The sequence below is a fragment of the Eumetopias jubatus genome, unplaced genomic scaffold, assembly GCF_037043125.1.
Source record: "Eumetopias jubatus isolate StellerSeaLion01/CBP00866 unplaced genomic scaffold, mEumJub1_p1.0 scaffold_3, whole genome shotgun sequence".
Classification (NCBI taxonomy): domain Eukaryota; kingdom Metazoa; phylum Chordata; class Mammalia; order Carnivora; family Otariidae; genus Eumetopias; species Eumetopias jubatus.
Genome location: NW_028274809.1, coordinates 39,653,760 through 39,675,553, shown reverse-complemented (window position 1 = coordinate 39,675,553; position 21,794 = coordinate 39,653,760). Strand labels below are relative to the sequence as shown.

The 21,794-nt window shown below is 36.0% G+C and overlaps 1 protein-coding gene across 2 annotated transcripts in view; it reads right to left on the bottom strand.

Annotated features, from left to right (window-relative positions):
- DNAH7 (dynein axonemal heavy chain 7) overlaps positions 1-21,794 on the bottom strand; it is a 249,121-nt gene that overhangs the window by 44,856 nt on the left and 182,471 nt on the right. For both annotated transcript variants that reach the window (XM_088022077.1, XM_028121645.2), the window contains exons 48-53: positions 19,369-19,502; positions 18,099-18,434; positions 12,108-12,234; positions 10,653-10,847; positions 7,968-8,060; positions 2,010-2,186 (exon numbers count right to left, since the gene is read on the bottom strand). In XM_088022077.1, the coding sequence (XP_087878203.1) occupies positions 2,010-2,186; positions 7,968-8,060; positions 10,653-10,847; positions 12,108-12,234; positions 18,099-18,434; positions 19,369-19,502 (1,062 nt within the window). The remainder of the gene's footprint in view (positions 1-2,009; positions 2,187-7,967; positions 8,061-10,652; positions 10,848-12,107; positions 12,235-18,098; positions 18,435-19,368; positions 19,503-21,794) is intronic.

Genomic DNA, 21,794 nt, shown 5'->3' with positions numbered 1-21,794 from the left:
TTCCTCCAGATCTTTGAATAATTATATTTTAATTAATTTGGCTATGCATAAAGTTCAGAGGGGGAAAAAAACCATTAACCTCTAATTCCCATTTAAAAGTTTTTTTTAAAGAATTCTGTGGGAATGTTTGTTTGGAATGCATTTCTCCTACAGTGCAATTCATCTGCAGCTTCTGGAAACAGTGTCTGTGACTCGCTGAGCTCTTTCTCTCTAAGGCAGTTGGCACCGAAGGCCCCTTCGGACGAGGCCTTGAATTATGGCAGCAGCGCTAGAGTGGGTCTCAGGCTGCCTATGAACATCCACAGCTCATCAACACTGGCGGGTAGAAGCATCAGAAAACAAAACAGAGCCAGATACTACTGTTTCTGGAAGAAGTGGAGATAGCAGGTGAAGACAATGCACTGAGCAGTCCTATGCAGGGGCCAGAGGATAATCACGTTGTGCAATGTGGGAAGAAGAATGGTGAGGAGCTAGGAAGATCTCAAAGGATCGAAAAGGTCATGTTGATGTGGAGAGGGTGAGTCCCACCTAAAATGGATTCTTCTAGCATCCACACCACTGCCACTCTGGTCCTTCCCAACCTTGCTCTTCCTGGCCTTTTAAGCAGCAGCTCCCTAACTAATGCCCTGCTTCCATTTTGCACCACTCAAATAAATTCTCCCCACTGCAGTTAGGATGAGCTGTATAAACTACAGATCAGATGACGTCACTTTGTTGCCTAAAACCCTACCACATTATCCCATTGAATTCCAAGTCCTCAGTGTAGCCTACGAAGGCCCTACACACCCTGGGCCCTTGAGATACGATCGCAGGCCCAGGTGCTGTAGTCCCGCCAGCCATGGTCCAGCACATCTTTAACCAGTGCTAAGTGCTGTACTCCGCTATCACTCCCCAAGTATCTAAGAATCACACCCAATGAACAAAACATGGAGTATTACAATAAATTAACCTAACAAAGAGTATTTTAACCACTTAGCTGTGTGGCCTCTAAGAAGCCACTTGACCTCTCCATGCTTTAGTGTCCCTCTCTATAAAATGGAGATGCCGCTATTTACCTCACAGGATTGCTTTAAGAATTAAAAGACAGATGTGCATAACAAGGTCTAGCAAAATTAATAGTATATATAAAGCACAATAAAAGCAGTGGTGATGGTTTTAGAAATGTCAGTATTGGGGCGCCTGGGTGGCTCAGTCGTCAAGCGTCTGCCTTCGGCTCAAGTCATGATCCCAGGGTCCTGGGATTGAGCCCCGCATCGGGCTCCCTGCTCGGCAGGAAGGCTGCTTCTCCCTCTCCCACTCCCCCTGCTTGTGTTCCCTCTCTCGCTGTGTCTCTGTCAAATAAATAAAATCTTTAAACAAAAAAAAGAAATGTCAGTCTTACTTCCATAAAATGTTATTTTGGTTAGACCAAAAGGGAAAAAAAAATCAACTTGAAAATGGCCAGTCACCTGTTCATGAAGATTTTCTTATTCTTGGTTGAATGATGTAAGAAAATGACAGTAAATTCATTTGAATAATTTTTAAAGCCTTGAAATGTAAATATTAGAATGTATTCTAACCTGGTAAAGTACCTGTAATATATGATTGTCCTGGAAAGTCAAGAAGGTCCCCCACTAGAGACTGGGAGAAGGGGCAGGATCAGAGAAGTTTCTCCCCAGGGTCACAGTCCAGACTTGAATTTATTAAGTCAACCCAAGCTCCTATACTGATGCCATAATGTCAGAGAGTCCCTCTGTCCCCCCAAAATAAAAGTGAGTGCCCCCAAGCCAAGTTCTGGTTTTATAATTTGGATATAGAGAATTATTTTAATGTCAGTGCTGACATCTAAATATCATTTTCTTGAGACTCTGTCAACTTCTGGACCCCCCAAGTCTTTTGAGAGCTAAGTGAGTGATCAATGTTTACCTTTCCCTCCCCCACTTAGGATAAGCAATTTTGTTTTTTAAAAAAATTTGGCTGGAAAATACTCATTTTTATAATATCAGATAACCTCATCTATTTTAAAGTACCTGGTCATCAGCAAATTTTAGAAGGGCAGCCATGGGATCTGCTCCAGGAGAAAGCACAAAAATCAGTGGTGAACAGCAGTTACTATCTCCAAATGCCTTGGATAAATCAAAGGGGGGTGGCTCAATGAATGTGCGCCCCAATCTGTTGATTATAAATTCTTGCAGCATTGGAATAACCTAGAGAGGGACAAGAATATATTTGAAAGAATATTCAAACCTGCTTACAAACTTAAAAGTTCAGATTCAAAGATATTTTAAAACAAAAGACTACATTAGCTTAGTTATTTGTTAATGTTGGTGGAGGGTCAAAGGCATCACTTTATACAAATGTCTTTTAGATAGAAAAAAAATGACAAATTATTTAAATAATAAAACATGAGTGGTTAGTGGCACCAGAATTCAAAGGCATTTTTCTTCCCTTCAATGAGCATTCAGCATGTAGTGGATGAAGAATATAAGAAACCTTAACTCTTTACTTCAGTTTTAAAATACTATGTTCTAAAAATCCACAACTCAAAAGTAGAAATTTGAGAGTGATTTATACGGTACTATACCATCAAGAAAGAATCGATAGAGCTGGGAAAAGAAATAGAAAGAAAGCAAAAAGAAAAGCACTTTGAAAGAGGAACAAGCTATACTCCTGAGAAATTGCAGAAAATTCCTGATAACATACCTGCATACTTTCAGGGATCAGGTGTGAGAATGAGGAGAACTCTGTGGTTTGGAGGGCCCTCCCAGGCATTCATTGTGGAAATGGAATTTTGTTCATCGATGTGGCTGATGTATAGCCTCCAATACATCCTTCCCTCTTTCTCTCTCTCTCTCTCTCTCTCTCTCTCTTTTAAATGATTTATCTATTTGAGAGAGAGAGAAAGAAAGAAAGAGAGCAGGTGCAGAGGGAGAGCATCTCAAGCAGATGCCCCGCTGAATGTGGAGCCCTAAGTAGGGCTTGATCGCACCATGAGATCATGACCTGAGCCGAAACCCAGTGTCGGATGCCTAACCAACTGAGCCATCCAGGCGCCCCTTTCCTTCCCTCTTTCTAATGAAGGGTCTACACATTTTCTATGTGGACAATGGCTCCAAGCTAATCATGACTCAAATGTGAGCCAAACAAGCGATAAAGATAGGTTTAACAGACCAGTATCCCTATGTCTAGCTTAATAAATTATGTCAACAACATATCCCAGGAAGAGGAGTAATGGAGTGACAGGAACCCAAAGAATATTTTGAAGGCCTCAGAATCACTCTAACTGGATACCTGCTCATACCCAAGGATGGCCTTGTGTATACGCACAACACTCCAAATTAGGTCGTCAATTCCACCAGCCGGCACCTTTCCTGAACTTGGAGCAGATTGCAAGAGCAATTTCCAAATACTAAGTATCTCAAAAAGGGGGTCTCCTCTGGAAAAAGTTACAAGTATTTCCAAACTTTAATTGTGTATTCTCCTGATCTTCTATTCACACAAGGTTTGTAAGTCAAAATCATTGACAGGTCACAATGCCTTAAACAGCATCAATCCTAGTGTGGATGAGTGTGTGTGACAGAGGGTATGAAGGTGGGGACCTGGGGGCCTCTGAAGGAATATCTGGACTTAAATTAGATTTTTAAATCCCTCCCCAATATTTCTCTGGGTTCATTCAACTACAGAAAAAGTACAGAAGAATAAAAAAAGTATATAAGCACTGTGTTGGCAAGGACCTACCTCACATGATGACTCATAAATTCTTTGTACACAATAGATATATACTGAACAATGAATGAATAAAAACTTGGGTTGCCTCTTTTTGTGAAGGTGAGATTCTAATTATAGAAATTCTAAACAAAAGTCACAGCATAATAATTCACCCATGCAAAGAGTTTCATTTCTATATAAGTTATTTCATGTTTCAGATATTTTGAATGCACACAGATGTCAAGCTTATGGCAGGAAACTAAAACTATCCTGTCTCTCCTGGGACTTGTCCTTGCCTTTCTCCTCACTTGTTTTCCCCATAGCCGGTCCTCCTCACTACATTAAAAAATCAATAGCAACTAACAGAAGAAAATTAAACTTTTTTTTTTTCACAATCTCTTCCCAAGGGTGACTTCTTCACTAAATTAGAGTTTTACAAACAAAAGCCCAAGGCTTTTAAGTTCATGGTTTTACTTTTAGTAAACTGGAGTTATAAGTGTCCCCTCTCTTTTGTGAGTGGTTCAGGATGCTGTCAGCCACTGCTCATATGTAGACATGGCTGGAGGACCAAGTTAGGGGTGCACACATGGGGGTGAGTGCACACAACTTTCAGCGTTTTTGTTTGTTTGTTTTAAATTTTAACCGGAGTAAAACTTGCTCCCAAGACTAAACTGTAGCTCCCAAGGTGAATTAAGCTGTGTTTGCTGTTCAGTTTGCAAGGCAATAGAATTGGGTTTGCTTCTGCAATCTGATTATGCGAGCATTAGGTCTGTAAAATGAAATCTGTCAGTAACAAAAATTACAGACTAATTTAAGCAGCCATCTTCCCAAAGGCAGGAAAGAAGTTTGTGAGCTTCCATTTATGTTTTTCTATGTATTGCAAATTCCTGTAAGATTTATCTGAGGTCAGAGAAACATAGTCCTTTATATTTGACAAGTTTCTTATTGAAAGCTGATTAACTGGCTTTCTGTTTAGAGTTCAGAAGGAGAAAATGGTGGCCAGAAGCTCTTCATTTTGTAAATGGGCTCAAAACGCTGCACACTTCAGTATTTATTCCCCTGATATGTTTCTTTTATCAATAAAACACTATAAAATACTAAATTCTACACAAAAGTGTGAGCCCATCTCATTTTTCCTATTGGTGATTTAAAGAGCATCTTTTATATTTTTCTAAACTAGAGCATTGGAGAACCTGGTGTGTGTGGCTTCTTACCACTGGGTGGAGTTTGTTTTGAGGACAGAGCACTGTAAAGGAAACAACAACAAAAAAAAATTGTGCTACCAAATAATGTCTACTGAAAACTAGAGATGAAGCAACTGCTGCTCTTCCTGGTGGATAGATGTAGTATCTCATGACTTAGAGATTGCAAGGAAATAAAAATCTACACAGCACTAGCCCAAATAGAAGCCTCATATAGCACTGTTCCTTTCTCTGGTATGCTAACGCCATGTTACTTTGGAAAAACCACTCTTTTAAAAGTATAATAACCATATATTATTTTTAAATATACACAGATTCCAATTTACCACTAGAACTTGGAGTACCTGGTAACAGCAAGACTGAAAGGTTTGAGGTTGCTAGTAACAGAAGAGCATACTAATAATTCTTTTTCTATTAAGGATTATAGGTGTGATTGTATAGCTAATGGTCATTAATCACTTAGGTTAAATTGAATTATGCTATAGTAGCAAACATTTCCAGATCTCAGTGACTTAACGCAGTAAAAAGTTTGTTTCTTATCCTTGCAAAGTCCTGTGTGTGTGTGCAGGCAACCTACTCACTGGGCTGGCTCAGTGATGGCACTTTAATATCAAATGTGATTCCACAATGTTGATGGCCGGGGGGTACCCTGGAGAGTCTCATGCTGGAAGTTAAATGTTTCTGTCCTGACACTTCTCACATTTTATTGGCCAAAGCAAAGTTTATGGCCAGAGTCCTTCACCTCATGTGTGCAAGGGAGGAGAACCGGAAATATTAGCGAATAGTATTAATGTCTACACTCATCCAACTACCCGAGGAAAACTCTAAAGAAGATATGGAAACACATAGGGCAAAGTTATAAGACAGGGTGCCAAAGTATTGGACAGAGAAGCTATGTAAAGTATAAAACTGTAAGTTTCACCTCAATTGATTTAAAAACAAAAACAGGGGCGCCTGGCTGGCTCAGTCAGTTAAGCGTCTGCCTTCGGCTCAGGTCATGATCCCAGGGTCCTGGGATGGAGCCCCGCATCAGGGAGTCTGCTTCTCCCTCTCCTTCTGCCTCTTGTCCTCCCCCTGCTCATGCATGCATGTGCTCTCTCTCTCAAATAAATAAAATCCTTAAAAGAAAGTTAGTAGAATAAAAAATAAATAAAAACAAAAACATACAAATAAAACCCCTCAGCATGAATATCTAACTCCTCATCTCCCTCAAATACACTTTAAAAAGAGAATGAATAAGGAAAGTAATATTTGATCTTTTTGGTAGCTCAATGTATTTTCAGATTAAAATGCAAACTTTTTAAAACATAAAACTGGGGAACATATTTATAGGTGAAAGTCTGCAATAAACTTAATATAAAACATGAACAGAAGCTTCTTTGTTTTTTCAAACACTGAGAGGAGAAGATTGGTGGTACATGCAGAGTCATTTTAGTGGAATGGTCTATAGAGCTTAGAAAACAAAGTAAAAACCTTTGAAAATTTTAATAAAAGGTTTTAAAGGAGGAAGCTGTTTTAGGCAAGAGTGTGAAATATTTCATATTCTTCCATATTTAATACTTGCAGGGAAAACTTCTGAGGCTTAACACTAAAGTTTCAGTGGCAATTCATTTTTGAAAGGGCTACCAAGACCGAGAATGTGTCATTATTTTAATGATTCCTAAACAATTGTGGCCACTTCCAACACCTAAGAGCAGGGCAGCATTATGACTTTTTTTTTTTTTTTTTAAGATTTATTTGTCAGAGAGAGAAAGAGAGCGAGCGAGCGCACAAGCGGGGGGAGCAGCAGGCAGAGGGAGAAGCAGGCTCCCCGCTGAGCAGGGAGCCCCATGCAGCTCTTGATCCCAGGATGCTGGGATCACGAGCTGAGCTGAAGGCAGATGCTTAACCGACTAAGCCACCCAAGCGTCCCAGCATTATGACTTTCATAGGCCCCAGGCACCTTGCATGTCCCTTCCCCCATGAAAAAATATCAAAACTTATCATTGTTTTGGTATAATTATAAGTTTAATATAGACAGGATTATATTTTCTATTTTTAAACAGAATTAAAACATTTGCATAAACAACTAGAAGTATCATGGGCTCTAGGCATGATGCCTAAATGGATACTTGGGTCCTGGCGAAGAACACACTGACAAGCCAAGCAAGAATTGCATGTGTTCGTTGAACAGACCATGGCTTACAGAGGAAAGAGTGTCTCTGCCCCACTTGGCACTGATGCATGCAAAAACTTTCAAAACTAAATTGCTTTCACCACCTAAGTTTTGTTTTTATGTTGTTAGGGTGGAAGTACTGTCTTATATCCCCTAGCAACTCAAATTGTGAATATAGTAAATTTTGAAATCATTATGTATTACTTTTACTTGAGTAGTAACAGAGGGCAACTAGGTTATTTTTTTCAGTTTTTTCTCAACATACCTAATATCTACATTTTTTCAGAGTATATGGATATCTCTGTGGATGTCTTTATACTTAGATGAATAGTTTATTTTTTTAAATAGAGTATAATAATACAAATGAGAATGTCACTGAGTACTGAGATTTGCTGACATGACAGGTCAGCTGATTCATTGGTTATATAATTTATCATTTAAAGAAATTCAAACGAACAGTATTGACATTTTCCTTTGTAGTTAGCAGTGATGAATGTCTTAAAAATGATACTCTACTAGCTTTCCAAAGGCCAACCAAGAACTACATATAAAGATAGCATTTGAAAAGACAGAAATGCTTGGCGCTAACACTTAACACCATTGACTAGTATCATCAAACTAGTAAGAATAGAGATTACAGCATGTAAAAGAAGTAGATTGTAAGGAATTGGGGAAGCATAAATTAAAAGGAAGAATCATAAAATAAATAAAACTATGAAATATAGTCTGCTCTGTTCTTAACTTCGTGTGGTTTTAATGATATACAAACTCCTTGAAAAATGACTGCATTGGAAGGAAGTGGTATTAGAACCCCCAGGCTCCTCCACCTCTGCTGTGATTATAGAAGGAAATGAAAGTTGTCGGGACTGGAATGGCGGAGTGGGGACTGGAATCACTGATCTGCTTTAAAAGCTTGCACTTACCTTGTCTGGCCTCAAGCAACGAATGATAAGCATCCTTTGAAACTCATTTACTTTATCTTCCCAATTTTCAGGAAAAACCTCACGATGTGGTTCCTAGAATTGCAGTAGACATAATTCAGTGTTATTTGAGAGATTATTTCTAAAGAGAATAGTATTTTGACTTAGAAACTGATTTTTAGTGAAAGCATATAATGACTAAATGAAATCAAGAATACAAATGTAAATTTTATTAGGCTGGGGTAAAGTTAGGAAATAAGGAATGAAAAGAAAATTTAAAACACCACAAAGGGATCAAAACTAGGACATGAATTAAGCAGGTTAATGTCAATGTAAATACTAATCGTTAGATAAAATGAATCCTGTTATTAAAAAATGTGCATATGGAGTTTTCCCATTATTTCTCCAAAGGCATTTTAAAAGCTACCAACTGCTGTCATCATCTATTTATAAAAATAAATATTTATTACAAAAGAAGAAAGGCATTATACTTAAATTTATTGTGATATTTCCTGTTTTGAATAATGTTTTGGTGTCTTTTTTATAAAGGTATATTTGAAAGTATATATAGTAAAAAAGAAGCCAAAAAAAGAGAGAAAGCTATTAAAAATACACAAGAAGAGAGGCATTAAGATCCCAGGAGGGGTAAACTTAAAAAAAAAAAAAAAGACATTTGTAAAAAAAATTTTTTTTAAAGATTTTATTTATTTGACAGAGAAAGAGAGACAGCGAGAGAGGAAACACAAGCAGGGAGAGAGGGAGAAGCAGGCTTCCTGCTGAGCAAGGAGCCCGATGTTGGACTCCATCCCAGGACCCCAGGATCATGACCGGAGCCGAAGGTAGACGCTTAACGACTGAGCCACCCAGGCACCCCTGTAAAAATTTTAAAACTCTAGGGAAGGCTATGTGGTATCTCATATTAGAAATCTCCATGCTTCAGCATAGTCAATAAAATTTCTATTTCAAATTAGAATGAAGTACTCACAAAAACATATTTGTCTCTAAGAAATATATTTTTATTACTAACAGAGAGAGATCCAAAAGAGATTCAGTCCACAATATTTGCATTTATGTATAGATACAATCTCACTGTCATGTATAATACAAGTTGGTAACCAAATAAAAAATGTTCTCCATGTATCTTGCTCTTTCTTTCTTCTTCCCATCTTCCCCAAAGAGAGCTCTTACATATTAAACCTAGGAAAGCAGGATGTCACAAGAGTAGAAATAAAGGAGTATAAAAAAAATAATTATGCATTGGCAAACTATTAGCCCTTATGCTAAAAAAAAAAAAAAAGTGAAGGCAGGCAACAATTTCTATGTATTCCAGAAGGGAAACTGTTTTACGGTTTGTGTTGATTATAATAGTCTCCAATTATCAAGATAGGGTCCCATGAAAAATTGTTTGAGAATAATTAGCCTTTCCCTCTGAAAGGGAGGTGGAAATTTTCTTCTGTCCAAGGTTCTTCTAGCCAGAGTACAAATTAGATTTACATGAAGCAAATTAACAGGAGAAAAAAACCAAAGTTTTATTACATGTACATAGAGGCCCAATCATGACACTGAGACCTAAAGAAATGATCAAGGCAGGTAGTTTTTATACTTTCTAGACAAAGAGACCATAAATCTGTGAGGAAAAAAAAGAAAACTTAACTTTGGGAGTTTCAGTTAGTAAGGAATTCTAAATAGAATTTGGGCTGGGGTGAGTAAATTAGTAAAAACTAACAAGGGTTGTTGATACAGCCTTGTATGCTCTAAATTTCTGGTCTCCGGTGATGAGGATGTCTTTTTACCTCCTAGTACAGGGAGGATACCTTTCACATGGGAGATTTATTTCCACTCTCAGGGGGGACAGAGGGTCTTCTTGCATAGGCTGTCCCTTAAGTAACTTTTATTTAAAATAATCCATATGCCAAAGTGGCACATTTTAGGTAGCCTGCCCTTGGCCCCTACACTTCATGTCAAATGACAAAAATGTTTATTAGCTTATATCCGGCATTCTAGCTTATGTCTGCATTTATATCCTGCATTCAAAAAATCTAAACAATAGCTCTTTTGTAAAAAAAAAAAAAAATTAAGATTTATTTATTTTAGAGAGAGAGAGCACCAGCAGGAGCAGAGGGAGAGGAAGTCTTAAGCAGATCCTGCGTTGAGTGTGGAGCTGGATCCCATGACCCAAAGATCATGACCTGAACTGAAACCAAGAGTCAGACACTCAACTGCACCACCCAGGCACCCCTGTAAAAATTTTTTTAAAAGATTTTATTTTTAAGTAATCTCTACACGAAACATGGGGCTTGAACTTACAACCCCAAGATCAAGAGTCCCATGCTCTACCAGCTAAGCCAGCTGGGCGCCCCTATTTTATAAAATTTTTAACTCACTTGCTATTATGACTGCAAGTCTAAGTTGTTAATAAATAAAAACCTGGTATGGAAATTCAAAAAAATATTTTAAGGACTCTGCATCTCCACACATTTGAGGATTTAAGGATTTGAACAGAAGTTCAGAAGAGAACCACAAATTTAGAAGGTGGGGATAATATAAATCTAAACCTTGATTTCAAAATCTGACCAGTTGTTTAAAGCTTAATTAAATATTGTTTTTAGTCAAAGATAAGAATAAATTACTCAGCATTATTTTGTCCATTTAAAAACTTTGGAATAAGCAAAAGGGTTAAAAACATACCAAACTATCATATACTTTTTTCCATCCATCCTTTAAGTGCATAAACTCCTTACGAATGGTTTTGAAGGAATGTAAATCATCCAGTCGACATATTTCATCCCATGATTTTTGAGGAAGCCATGTGCAAGGGTTGGCATGAGGATTATCCAATCCAATGCCACCAGTTAGCAGAAATCTCCACTCAGCTTTATTAATCTTTGGAAAACAAAGTATCATGAAGAGTCAGAAATGAATTCATTATATACATAATACATTTAAACCATTTTAAAAGAACTGACTATTGATTTTCAAGTTTTAGGTATGGTCCTTATGCAATCCTATAGCTACTGGTATAGCAGCTCAGTACTTATTCATATGAAACCAATTTACCTATTATAACTGGCTTTCAAAATATTTCCATTCTAGATAGCTACTTTTTGATAATTTTCCTCCAGAATTACTAATCCAAACATAAAAATTCTCTTTGAGTATATGTTTTCTAAAAATGTCTGTTTAGAGTCTTACAGGCTCTAAAAATTGTGGGGAGACAGAAGGGAGAGGGTGGGGGAATCAGCAAAAACAGGTGAGGGGGACTGGGAGATACAGGCGTTCAGTATGAAATGAGAAAGTGACAGGAATGAAAGGTACAGTGTAAGGAATGTAGTCAATGGTATTGTAAGAGTATTATGTGGTGGGAGATGGTAGTTACACTTGGTGGTATAGAGGTGATGAATCACTATGTTGTACACCTAAAACTATTGTGTGTCACTGTGTGTCCACTATATTTAATATAAAGATGAATAAAATAAAAATGTTGGGAAGACAGAAAGCAATCTGCCATATTTTCAACAATTCTCTATAAAATGTAATGAGGTACTGCTATGAAACTTTTGCAAGAAATGCAAGAATAAAACCTTTATTCCTTCAGAATTTGACCAATACATCACCAAATCAAATCAATAAATCTTAAACACCTAAGCAAATAAAATAGTGAATTTTGTTTGTCACTCTTTTCAATACCTCTTTCATTCTAAAGGTGTTTCCTATATTTTAAATGAATAGATTTGAAATAGAACAAAAATTTATGACAGGTATTGTTAAGCCCAAATGGTTGGATTTGACTAACTTGCGCAAGTTCTTAAAAACATTACCATTTATATGATTACTTGGTGTAAATATATCAACATATTTCGTAAATTTCTTAGCATACTTAAATGAGATTCTAATAGAAACTAATTTATTTTAAACTAAAACATACATAAATTTAAGTAATAATTACAGTGTTCTCTGCTTTATTTTTCACCTCTGTGAAATTCAGTCTAGTTGTGATGTCTTGCCTTAACTATAATAATTATTGTTTACCTATTTACAGCCCCTTTTGTATGTATATATACATACCCCCCCACACACCCATACAAATTAGTAAATTAATGAATCAATGTTAGTCTTTTTTCTAGAAATTATAACAGTACTGACCGCATGTTCATGTAGTAGCAGATTTATAGTTAGACAAAAGGAAAAGAGTAGCTTATCCTTTTCAAAGAGCGATCGGCAGACATTAACATACAGGGAGTAAGTAAAGTGATCCTTCAGAATCTGAAGCCTACAGGTCAACAGAAAGACAAGTGAATAAATAAAAATGCATTATATCTTTAAAAAATGCTCTTAAGGAAACCTAATATAAACCATTTAGATGCATATTCTTCTAATAAGCTTTCTGGTCAATTATCCCCAAAACAATCAATGATCGTCATTAACTGGGTGCACCAATTTGAAAGCTACACAATGTGGAAACCCTTCAGTAGAATTGCATTTTACTGTTGATTAATTTTTTTTAAAAAACTCAATCTTCCTTTTGGAAAGAAGTCAATGCATGGTACATTAATCTATTATGTTTAAAGATTTGTGGATTATTTTTAACTATAAAGCATTTCTTGGGGTAAAATTTGATTTTCTTATTCTGTAGATGCTTCCAAATGTTCTATATTATATTTAAATTCACTGATTAAAATTAATAGCTTCTTTATTAAATTAACATTTGGTAGTGTGCTACTCTGCTCATAAATACATAAAAGCTGGAGAAATCACAAACCTTGATAAACTACATTTTTATTTACCACATAGATGGAACATGGAAATATGAATAATGACAATATTTGCAACTAACAACTTTCTAGTGAGTGCTAACATGTGTTTTCTGTGTTCATAGCAATTCTTTACATGAATATAACACTTTAAAAATTATCATTTAATTATCTTATAGGGAAAATAAACCATCATTGAAACAAAAATTTCTTTAAGATTTTATTTATTTATTTGACAGAGAGAGAGAGAGCACAGGCAGGGGAAACAGCAGAGGGTGAGGGAGAAGCAGACTCCCCAGTGAGCAGGGAGCCCAACTTGGGGCTTGATCCCAGGACTCCAGGATCATGACCTGAGCTAAAGGCAGACGCTTAACCAACTGAGCCAGCCAGGCACCCCTGAAACAAAAATTTCAAAAATATTTTTTATTACATAGGTTATAATAGTTGTACTAGAAATAAACAGTTGACTGGAAACCTTTGCAGAGAGCTAATGATTAACAATGGCCCAAACTAAGCACTTCCTTATCTGAAGGAAAAATTAGTATTAAAATTAGTATTTTGATTAAGCAAAATTTTATCAGTGTTTCTTAATGTGTCTAGAAAGAATAATCTACCAGTACCACCATATCTTGGCTATTTTCAGACTGATATCCTAGGCTACCCATCATCTCAGCTCTAATTTTCTCCTTACTTGCCTATTTCTTTAATTATTTTGTACCCTGCCAGCATTCTCATAAAGAAAATTGCAACAAATTGATGTATTTTATTTCTAGGTGAGAACTCTGGAAAAGGGTAGAGAGGGCTTTGAAACTAGTTGCTGAAATATAGTTGAATTCTCTGAAGATTTAAAATAATCATACTATTCCTGTCCCCATTTTTATGCTAATCATGGTCTTTTCACACTTGGTATTTAATTTGTCTCATCTGTAACAGTACAATTAATACAGGGTAACTCAGATTTGGTCTTTCTAGAATAAAATAAAAATGTCTGCACTTTAAAACAAATTTCCTCTTATAGATAGGAAGATTGAAGGGAAAATTATAAGGGTCACTTGTATTAGAAATTCAATTTCAGTCTCAGTGATAAAAATGCAGATTAAAATACAATATTTTAATAATCTGTTACAGTGGAAAAAGAGGATAAAGATGATAATTTTCAATGCTGATGTGTGATACGGGGATATAAGACCATTTGCGTTCCTCCAATGGAGTATATTTGAATAATCATTCAGGAGTCTGAAAGAAGTAAACACCTTTGTTCTAATTTTGGAATTCTAGCCTATAGAAATAATTAACAATGTGGACATTTATATTTATTGCGGTATTATTAATAATTTGAAAGCTGGATATTACCTGTGAGTCTTATTTTTTTTAAGATTTTATTTATTTATTTGACAGAGAGAGACACAGCGAGAGAGGGAACACAAACGGGGAGTGGGAGAGGGAGAAGCAGGCTCTCAGCCAAGCAGGGAGCCTGATGACCTGAGCCAAAGGCAGACGCTTAACAACTGAGCCACCCAGGCCCCCTACCTGTGAGTCTTAAAACATGAAAATCATGGCACATTCATAAAATGGTACATTGTGCAACTATTAAAAGTTATGTTTCAGAAAAGTATTTAATAACATGGGAAAAATAATCTTGATAGAAACGGAGGGAAAAGAAAAAAACACTGTGTGTGTGTTTATACATTTATATTGTTTTCTGAGAGAGATTTCTGTTTGGCCCCTATAACAAAGCTACATCCTCATTAGATTTTTGTTTTTGTACTTATGGGTTTTTTTTGCTATAGTTATTTATTTTGCTATATTAAAATTTTGATTAAAAAATGATCCAAATTATTATGGCTATTTCACAGTATATATATATATAGCATTAAAAACATGTTTGGTGTAATAGTTAAGAGTTATTATGAATAATAACCATCAAAAGGTAAGCAAAAATGAAATATGTTTTTGCTGCTGAGTAAAAGGAAATGAGATAATTTTACTAGTTTTTACAAGTTTATACCCTTAAACACCATCAATTTATCCTACCAACCCCCTTCCCCTGGTAACCACCATTTTACTGTTTGTTGTTGTTTTTTGTTTTTACAGGCATGAATTTTTTTTGATTCCACATGTAAGTGATATCCACATTACTTATCTTTCTCTGACTTATCTTGGTTAGCATAATGTGCTCAAAGTCAATCCATGTCACAAATGGCAGAACATGTACATGCAGAACAATGAAAATGGACACCTATCTCATACCACTCATAAAAATTAACTCAAAATGGGTCAAAGATGTAAACTTAAGACCTTATACCATAAAACTCCTAGCAGAAAACATAGGGAAGAAACCTATCAATTATTTCAGCAATGATTTTCTTAGACATGACACCAAAAGCACAAACAAAAGCAAAAATCAACAAATGGGACTAATTCAAACCCAAAAGCTTCTGTACAGCAAAAGAAACAATTAAAAAAAACAGCATAGGGAATAAGTCAATGGTATTGCAGTAGTGTTGTATGATGACAGATGGGAGCTACCCTTGTGGTGAGCACAGCATAACATACGGTCCTTAATCACTATGTTGTACACCTGAAACTAATATAACATTGTGTGTCAACAGTACTTCAAAACAAGCAAGCAAGCAAACAAACAAAAAACCCCAAAGGAAACAATAACAACAAAAAAATGAAAGGGCAACCATGGGAGAAAATTTTTGCAAACCATGTATCGAATAAAGAGTTAATATCCAAAATATACAAAGAGCTAACAACTTAATAACAAAAAAAAAATCTGATTAAAAAATGGGCAGAAGACCTAAATAGACATTTTTCTAAAGAGGACATCAAAATAGGCAACAGGGCACATGAAAAGATGCTCACTGTCACTAATTATCAGGGAAATGCAGATCAAAACCACGATGAGAGATCTCACACCTAATAGAACAACGGCACTAAGAAAACAAGAGATAATAGGTACTGGCCAGGATGTGGTGAAAAGGGAACTCCTCCACAAATCATGTGTGTTTTCCCTCTGGCTAAAGCCAGTTTGCTAGCACAGATGGTCACTTCAATTAGCAGGTAAATTTGGGATGAGATTTCTGCCTTTGCAATCTCTTAGTGGATTGCCTGTGATACGTAACACATTCTGGTTTAATGTTTACTGGATAATAAAACTGTTTACTACCTTTGTGGAGAAAACTTCGGGGTTGGGAAATATTTTGCTTCGACGCTTCTCCAACAATATACTAGCACCGTGGAAGTGAATAAACCACTGCACTGTACAAAAGAACATGAATCTCACAAATGCAATGCTGAGAATAAGATACCAGACACACAAGAGCGCAGACTGTGTGATTCCATTCATACGATGTTCTAAAACAGGCAGAACTAAAGGTGTTGGAAGTCAGGACAGTCTTTAGCTTGGTGGAAGGAGTTTGGTTAGTCTCTAGAAGAGGACAAAAAGTGGGGTTTCTGGGCTGTCAATAATGTTCTGGGTCTTGATCTGGGTGCTAATTACACAGGTGTGCTCAATGATGAAAGTTCATTGAGCAAATACTCTGATTTCTGCATGCTTCTGTGTGCATACTAATAATTTCAATAAAAGTTTTCAAATATGCTTTTCCTATTTACTCTTCGATTGGTTCCAAAATTATGCTTTCAGGATCACTAGAGTCATGAATAAGATTTTCATTTCATTAAAATGAAAGGATTTTAAGTAAAGAAGACACATTTTGTTTTCTAGATTTCAACCAAATCTCACATCCGGGTAAAAGGATTTGATTTTCTAGAAATCATAAGGGACTATAGTCACAGGAAGAAACATGTCATATGTGTGGATGAGTTCTAATTTGATGTAACAAGATATAATAAAGGAACCAATAATTATTTGTAAAGCATAAAATTGTTCTAATTTTTAACTCTTGTACGCAAAACATGTCTTTAAGTGACAGAGCAAAGAAATTCTCTTTTCTAGATTCCAGCAAATACCTTAATTTAAAAGTAGTTAAGATGATAATATTTTGGTGACTTGTTTTAATCAAGGTAGAGGAAAGAACTGCAGTGAAAAGCAAAACATTGTTTATTGTTGTGGCTCCATGTGATTAGCACTGTGATAAGTTCTGGGAATATTAAGCAAACTAACCCTCCAAAACCCTTGTCTCAGGAACTCAGAATCTCCTGTGAAAACCAGACATGCTTGTTCAATTAACTAACAATGCAAGTGGCTGGGAACTTCTCTAAGAAAGGTCACTTAAAATTTTGTTTTCTATATTTCAGTAATCCTTCCTACCCTTGAAAATTTCAGCTACCGGAAGAAATAGAGAAAGAAACTAACCATTTTCAAATATCATAATAAAAAACATACTTTAAACTCCACCATGACACATTTCTTCTTGAAGACGGCCACCCCCTTCTCTTTCTCATGGGCAGACAGCTGAGAAACTGTTTGCTAAGCCAAGTGTCAGTCTTTACACCTTCATTGATTTCATATTCCAGGTTGTAAAATAACAGTACTAACAAGAAATTGCTCTGTCTAAGAATATTCAAAAATTAGCAGAGTTCGACTGTGATAAATGAAAGGAATCTAATTCAGATTTTCAGGAGATGCTCATTTTGAGTTTCTAAAAAGCAATTGTTCACTGCAAGTGACAAGTATTAAATTGAATTTCCTTTGTGGGTATGAACAGTCAAGAAACTGAAGTATCTAGCTTCATATTGATCAATAAAGTTGGAGAGGGCCATGATTGCAATGAACTATTTTCTTTGTTCAAGAAGTAATTTCATATTAGATCCATATCCAAAGTATGTTTCAATACCAAACTAAAATTTATCTCACTGATAATAAAATGAAATTTTGTTCTCTTATACACTTACTGTTAAGTAAGGTCTTAATTCCTTTATTTATTACAGTAGCCAAGTGTAAAATAAGGTATTTTATCTAGATAAGAGTAACACAATCACAGCAAGGTATTTTTAAAAACCTTGTTACTTGACAAAGTGTAACTATGTGTATATCAAAATGTACATTTGTAACTTTTGGAATGCTAGTCTACAGAAGGTAAGAGTCCTGTCTTTTAGGGGTATTAACTATTCTTCTTATACTTCCAATCACAAATACATTTTGCAAATGATCAACAGAGATAAATGTTTCCTTCTTTTAGAATTACATTATAATCCTGTCTCCCTGTAAACAATTTCCTGGCAGGCTGAATTTGGTCACATCTATTCCATTTCTCACCCTCAAATTTATTTCTAGTACAATGATTAGTCAAGCTCACATTAGCCAGAGCCGTCACGCTCACACCATTCTGTAACAACAGTGAGAGCAACCAATTACTATTGAATATTCATGCATCAGTTAGTATTACTCCTAATTAGTATTTCTTTTACATACCTTTTTGCTAAAATCTCTGATTTCTCTGAATTTTCAATAGACAGGATGTAAAGGTTAATAAACCAGGTCAGTGAGTATTGGTACATGGGCTCGATGTTAGCTAGATCAGCAATGGAGAAGAACAGGATGGTGGAATGGACGGCAATAGGCCGATAGCCCAAGCGGGTGTTATCTATCTTCTTCTCTGTCTCTTCTGCTACTTCCTGCTTTTGAGAAATCTCATTAGCCAAAGCCTTGGAGGAAGATAATATCTTAATAGCAGTTTCATCTTCTAATATATTGCCTTCCGAAGATGAAAGAACTTCTAAAATTTTGTCTTCTATTTCTTTTAACTGCCTGGAATAAAACACAATTTTCTCAGGAGAAAAAAATCATTTACACTCACTTCACGCACACATTATTGTCTAGGAAACAAAGAGCTTGTAACCTAAAGAAACGTATCCCTTTGTGACAAAACACCTGTAACAGTGATGTATAATTAATTTCTTATCTTACAAAACATCAAAAAGATGGGACTTTTTGCTCCACTTCTCTGTCCGATGATCATTTACGTGGTAACTAGAGGGAGAGGTGTAAGCTGATTTGCTCTGCCATCAAGTATCTCAGCCCCGAGTGAACTGAAAGTACCACTCCATTTCTTTTCTAACATTTTTCGTGACTTCTAGAGCTTTACTCTTTGTACCTATGCCAGAGATGTTATGAGCAGAGAGCGGGTTGTGGTGTGTTCATTCAGACTGGGCTCTGGTGAAAAGAGATAACATCAGTTACATCATCAATACTAAAACTTTTGTGCTAAGACTTTGCTGAATAATTGAATATTCATTGCCATGACTTGTGATAGACCTTCCAGTTCTTCCAGTGCCTGAGAACTTGTTTGTAAAAAATATACTCTTACGCAGTTTTCCAAATTAACATAGAGGCATTGTAATGCCTTCTATTTTCCTCTTACATCTCCCCATTCAATGCACCTACTAAACCTAACAGAATAGATCTTTAAAATGTACTTTAATCCATTCTAAGTGATCTTGAAACAAGAACAATTCTGTGGGTTTTTTGTTTTTGTTTTTTGTTTTTTTTTTTTAGAAAGAGAGCGCATGTGAGTGGGGGATGGGGCAGTGGGGGGCGGGTAGGAGAAGAGAGAATCTTAAGCAGACTCTGAGCTCCTCATGGAGCCTGAGATCATTACCTGAGCCAAAATCAAGAGTCCAACACTTAATCAACTGAGCCACCCAGGCACCCCAACAACTCTGTGTTTTATAATGTTTGAAACCTTTTGTTTTCAGCTCCTTGTAGTATCAAGGCTTGTTTTTCTTCTTCAAGGTCTGGCCTCTCTCGTGCCACCACAATTCCCAATAGCTGATCTTGCATTCCCTCAGAAGTGATCATGAAGTTTAATAATGTTACCTATAAATGAAACACACAAGAATTGCACCATTATTTCTATTGAGAAAGCCTCCACTTTTATAAGTTCTGACCTTAAAATAGACTCTATTTACTATAGTAGTATATGTGAAAAGTGGAAATTTGTAGAGATTATGATCAAAGATATAATATAATAATATAAGGTAATATCTCAAAGGGTTTTGTTTGGTGATCAGTTTATTCCTATTTCAAACTGATCCAACTTCTGACAACTGTTTAATCCCCAAATCAATTAGAATCATACTGCCTGGATGAGCTAATTTACATGTTACAGATCCAGGTGGTATCAAAAAGTAAAGGAAATCTTATCAAGTAAGATAGGAGGAAAAAGAACACTGCTATTACTTGTTATGAGCACATATATTTACAATGTGACAATCATATTACATGCTATATAATGTATGATATACAATGTATATAATATTACAATATGGCCTATTATGTAATCATATTACAATATGAACAGCCACTATTGTGACTTAGGGAATGTACATTTTAATGGTGTCCATCAAGGTGAAATCTATCAACACTTACTTTATCCCAGTATATAATGGCTCTTACAGGTTCTGTTTCCTACATCTTAAAATTCCTCCTCCCCTGGTTCTTTCCCATAAGTGGGACAGTAATCATGCTGAGGTCTCTTTTTCACATAGCAAATAAATAATTCATTCTCTTTCTCCCACAATCCCTCCCAGCTACAGAATGATCTCTCTTTGTGCCTTCACAACTATACTTATTGAAAATGTTATTTATATATGCTTTCTGTCTCTACCTCATCCCATTCTTCAGTGCTCTATAATCTACTCTCATCCCAGCTTCCATACACCCATCAATACACACAGCAATAAACTAGAGAAACTCTCTGGTTCTGCTCATCAATGAACCCATAGGTCAATAAACACTTACTTGACCTTGGCTTAATTTGAGTCTCCCTACCCTCCACCCCGGCCTTTTTAATCATCTATTTTGCAATCTGCCTGCTCTCTGCCCTGTGTCTTGAGTTCAGGTCCATACTTATGTCTTGAGCATCACCTCCCATACCTCCTTTCCACGTGCCTCTCATTTCTGCTACGCTAAACTTCTGGTGGAATCCCATGCACACCGGCTGTGAAATGTCTGCATGTGCTTGAGCTCTAGCTGCCAAGTGGGAGACTCTGTTTCCCCACCTTTCCTAGTAAGAACTTGAGAATATTCCCTCTGCAAGAACAGAGTAATTCCATTTCTGTAAGAAAATGTCCTAGGACAGAGATCAGAAAGTGTTAAGACAGTTTCTGGCAGTGCCCCTAGGAAGCTGACCCCCTCCTTTGCCCGAACCCGGCAACTTCTCTATGGTGGTTTCCTCTTGCTTAAATTTTCCCCCCTTCATTTGACCTGTGGTAGGCCTTGGATACCACTAGGGATAGATTACATGAGCATAATCATACATTTAGATGGCAGAATAAGAAGTTCCTGACATCGAGCAATTAAAAAAACTCATTAAATGCTATCTTGTAATTCTCTATTGCTTTGTCATTTATTCATGGGAAAAAAAGAAAGCTTTCAAGAGATTTTCCCTCTTGACATGAGAAACCAAGTACATGAGTTATATTGGCTTTAATCCCCAAACTATAGTCATAATATTGAGGGAAATGTATGTTTTATAACTTTTACCTCATTGTATTCAGACCCAAGGAGGTATTCATTCATATGTCATTAATGCTGGATCTTTCGAGGTCAAGATTTTTGTAAATCTAGGTATTTGCTCACAAAGGACAATAAACATTTAAACAAATAATAAAGAAACATTTCAAATTATACAACATATAATTTCATAATTTTATTTTCCTTTAGATTCAAAAGGATTATAGCAGCATGATATCATCCCTTGGGTACTTTTGAAAGCAAAGGTACATAAAAGACCCTAAAAATAGGATTTAGAGGAAGTATTTTAATTTGTAAATGAAAGCAAGTAACTGCCTCACTATGTTTTCTAATCCCTGTTTAATCAATCCCAGCAATTAAAAATAATGAAGCAATAAGACACCCTAGGGATCTCAAGGATTTCAATACTGAATCATAGATCAGTTTCTTCCCCACAGCAGTTTATGACTCCTATAACTAGTTACTGGTGAACTAAGAACTGTTAGTTATTTGTGAAATTTACATAGATCTTACTGAAAAGTAAAAATGGTTTTCCAGGTCATCTGTTAAAAAAAAATTTAACACAGCTTTGGGATTTTAACATTTTCTTTTATGTTCCATTCTTTCTCACTTATATTTAAAAGTTAAATAATA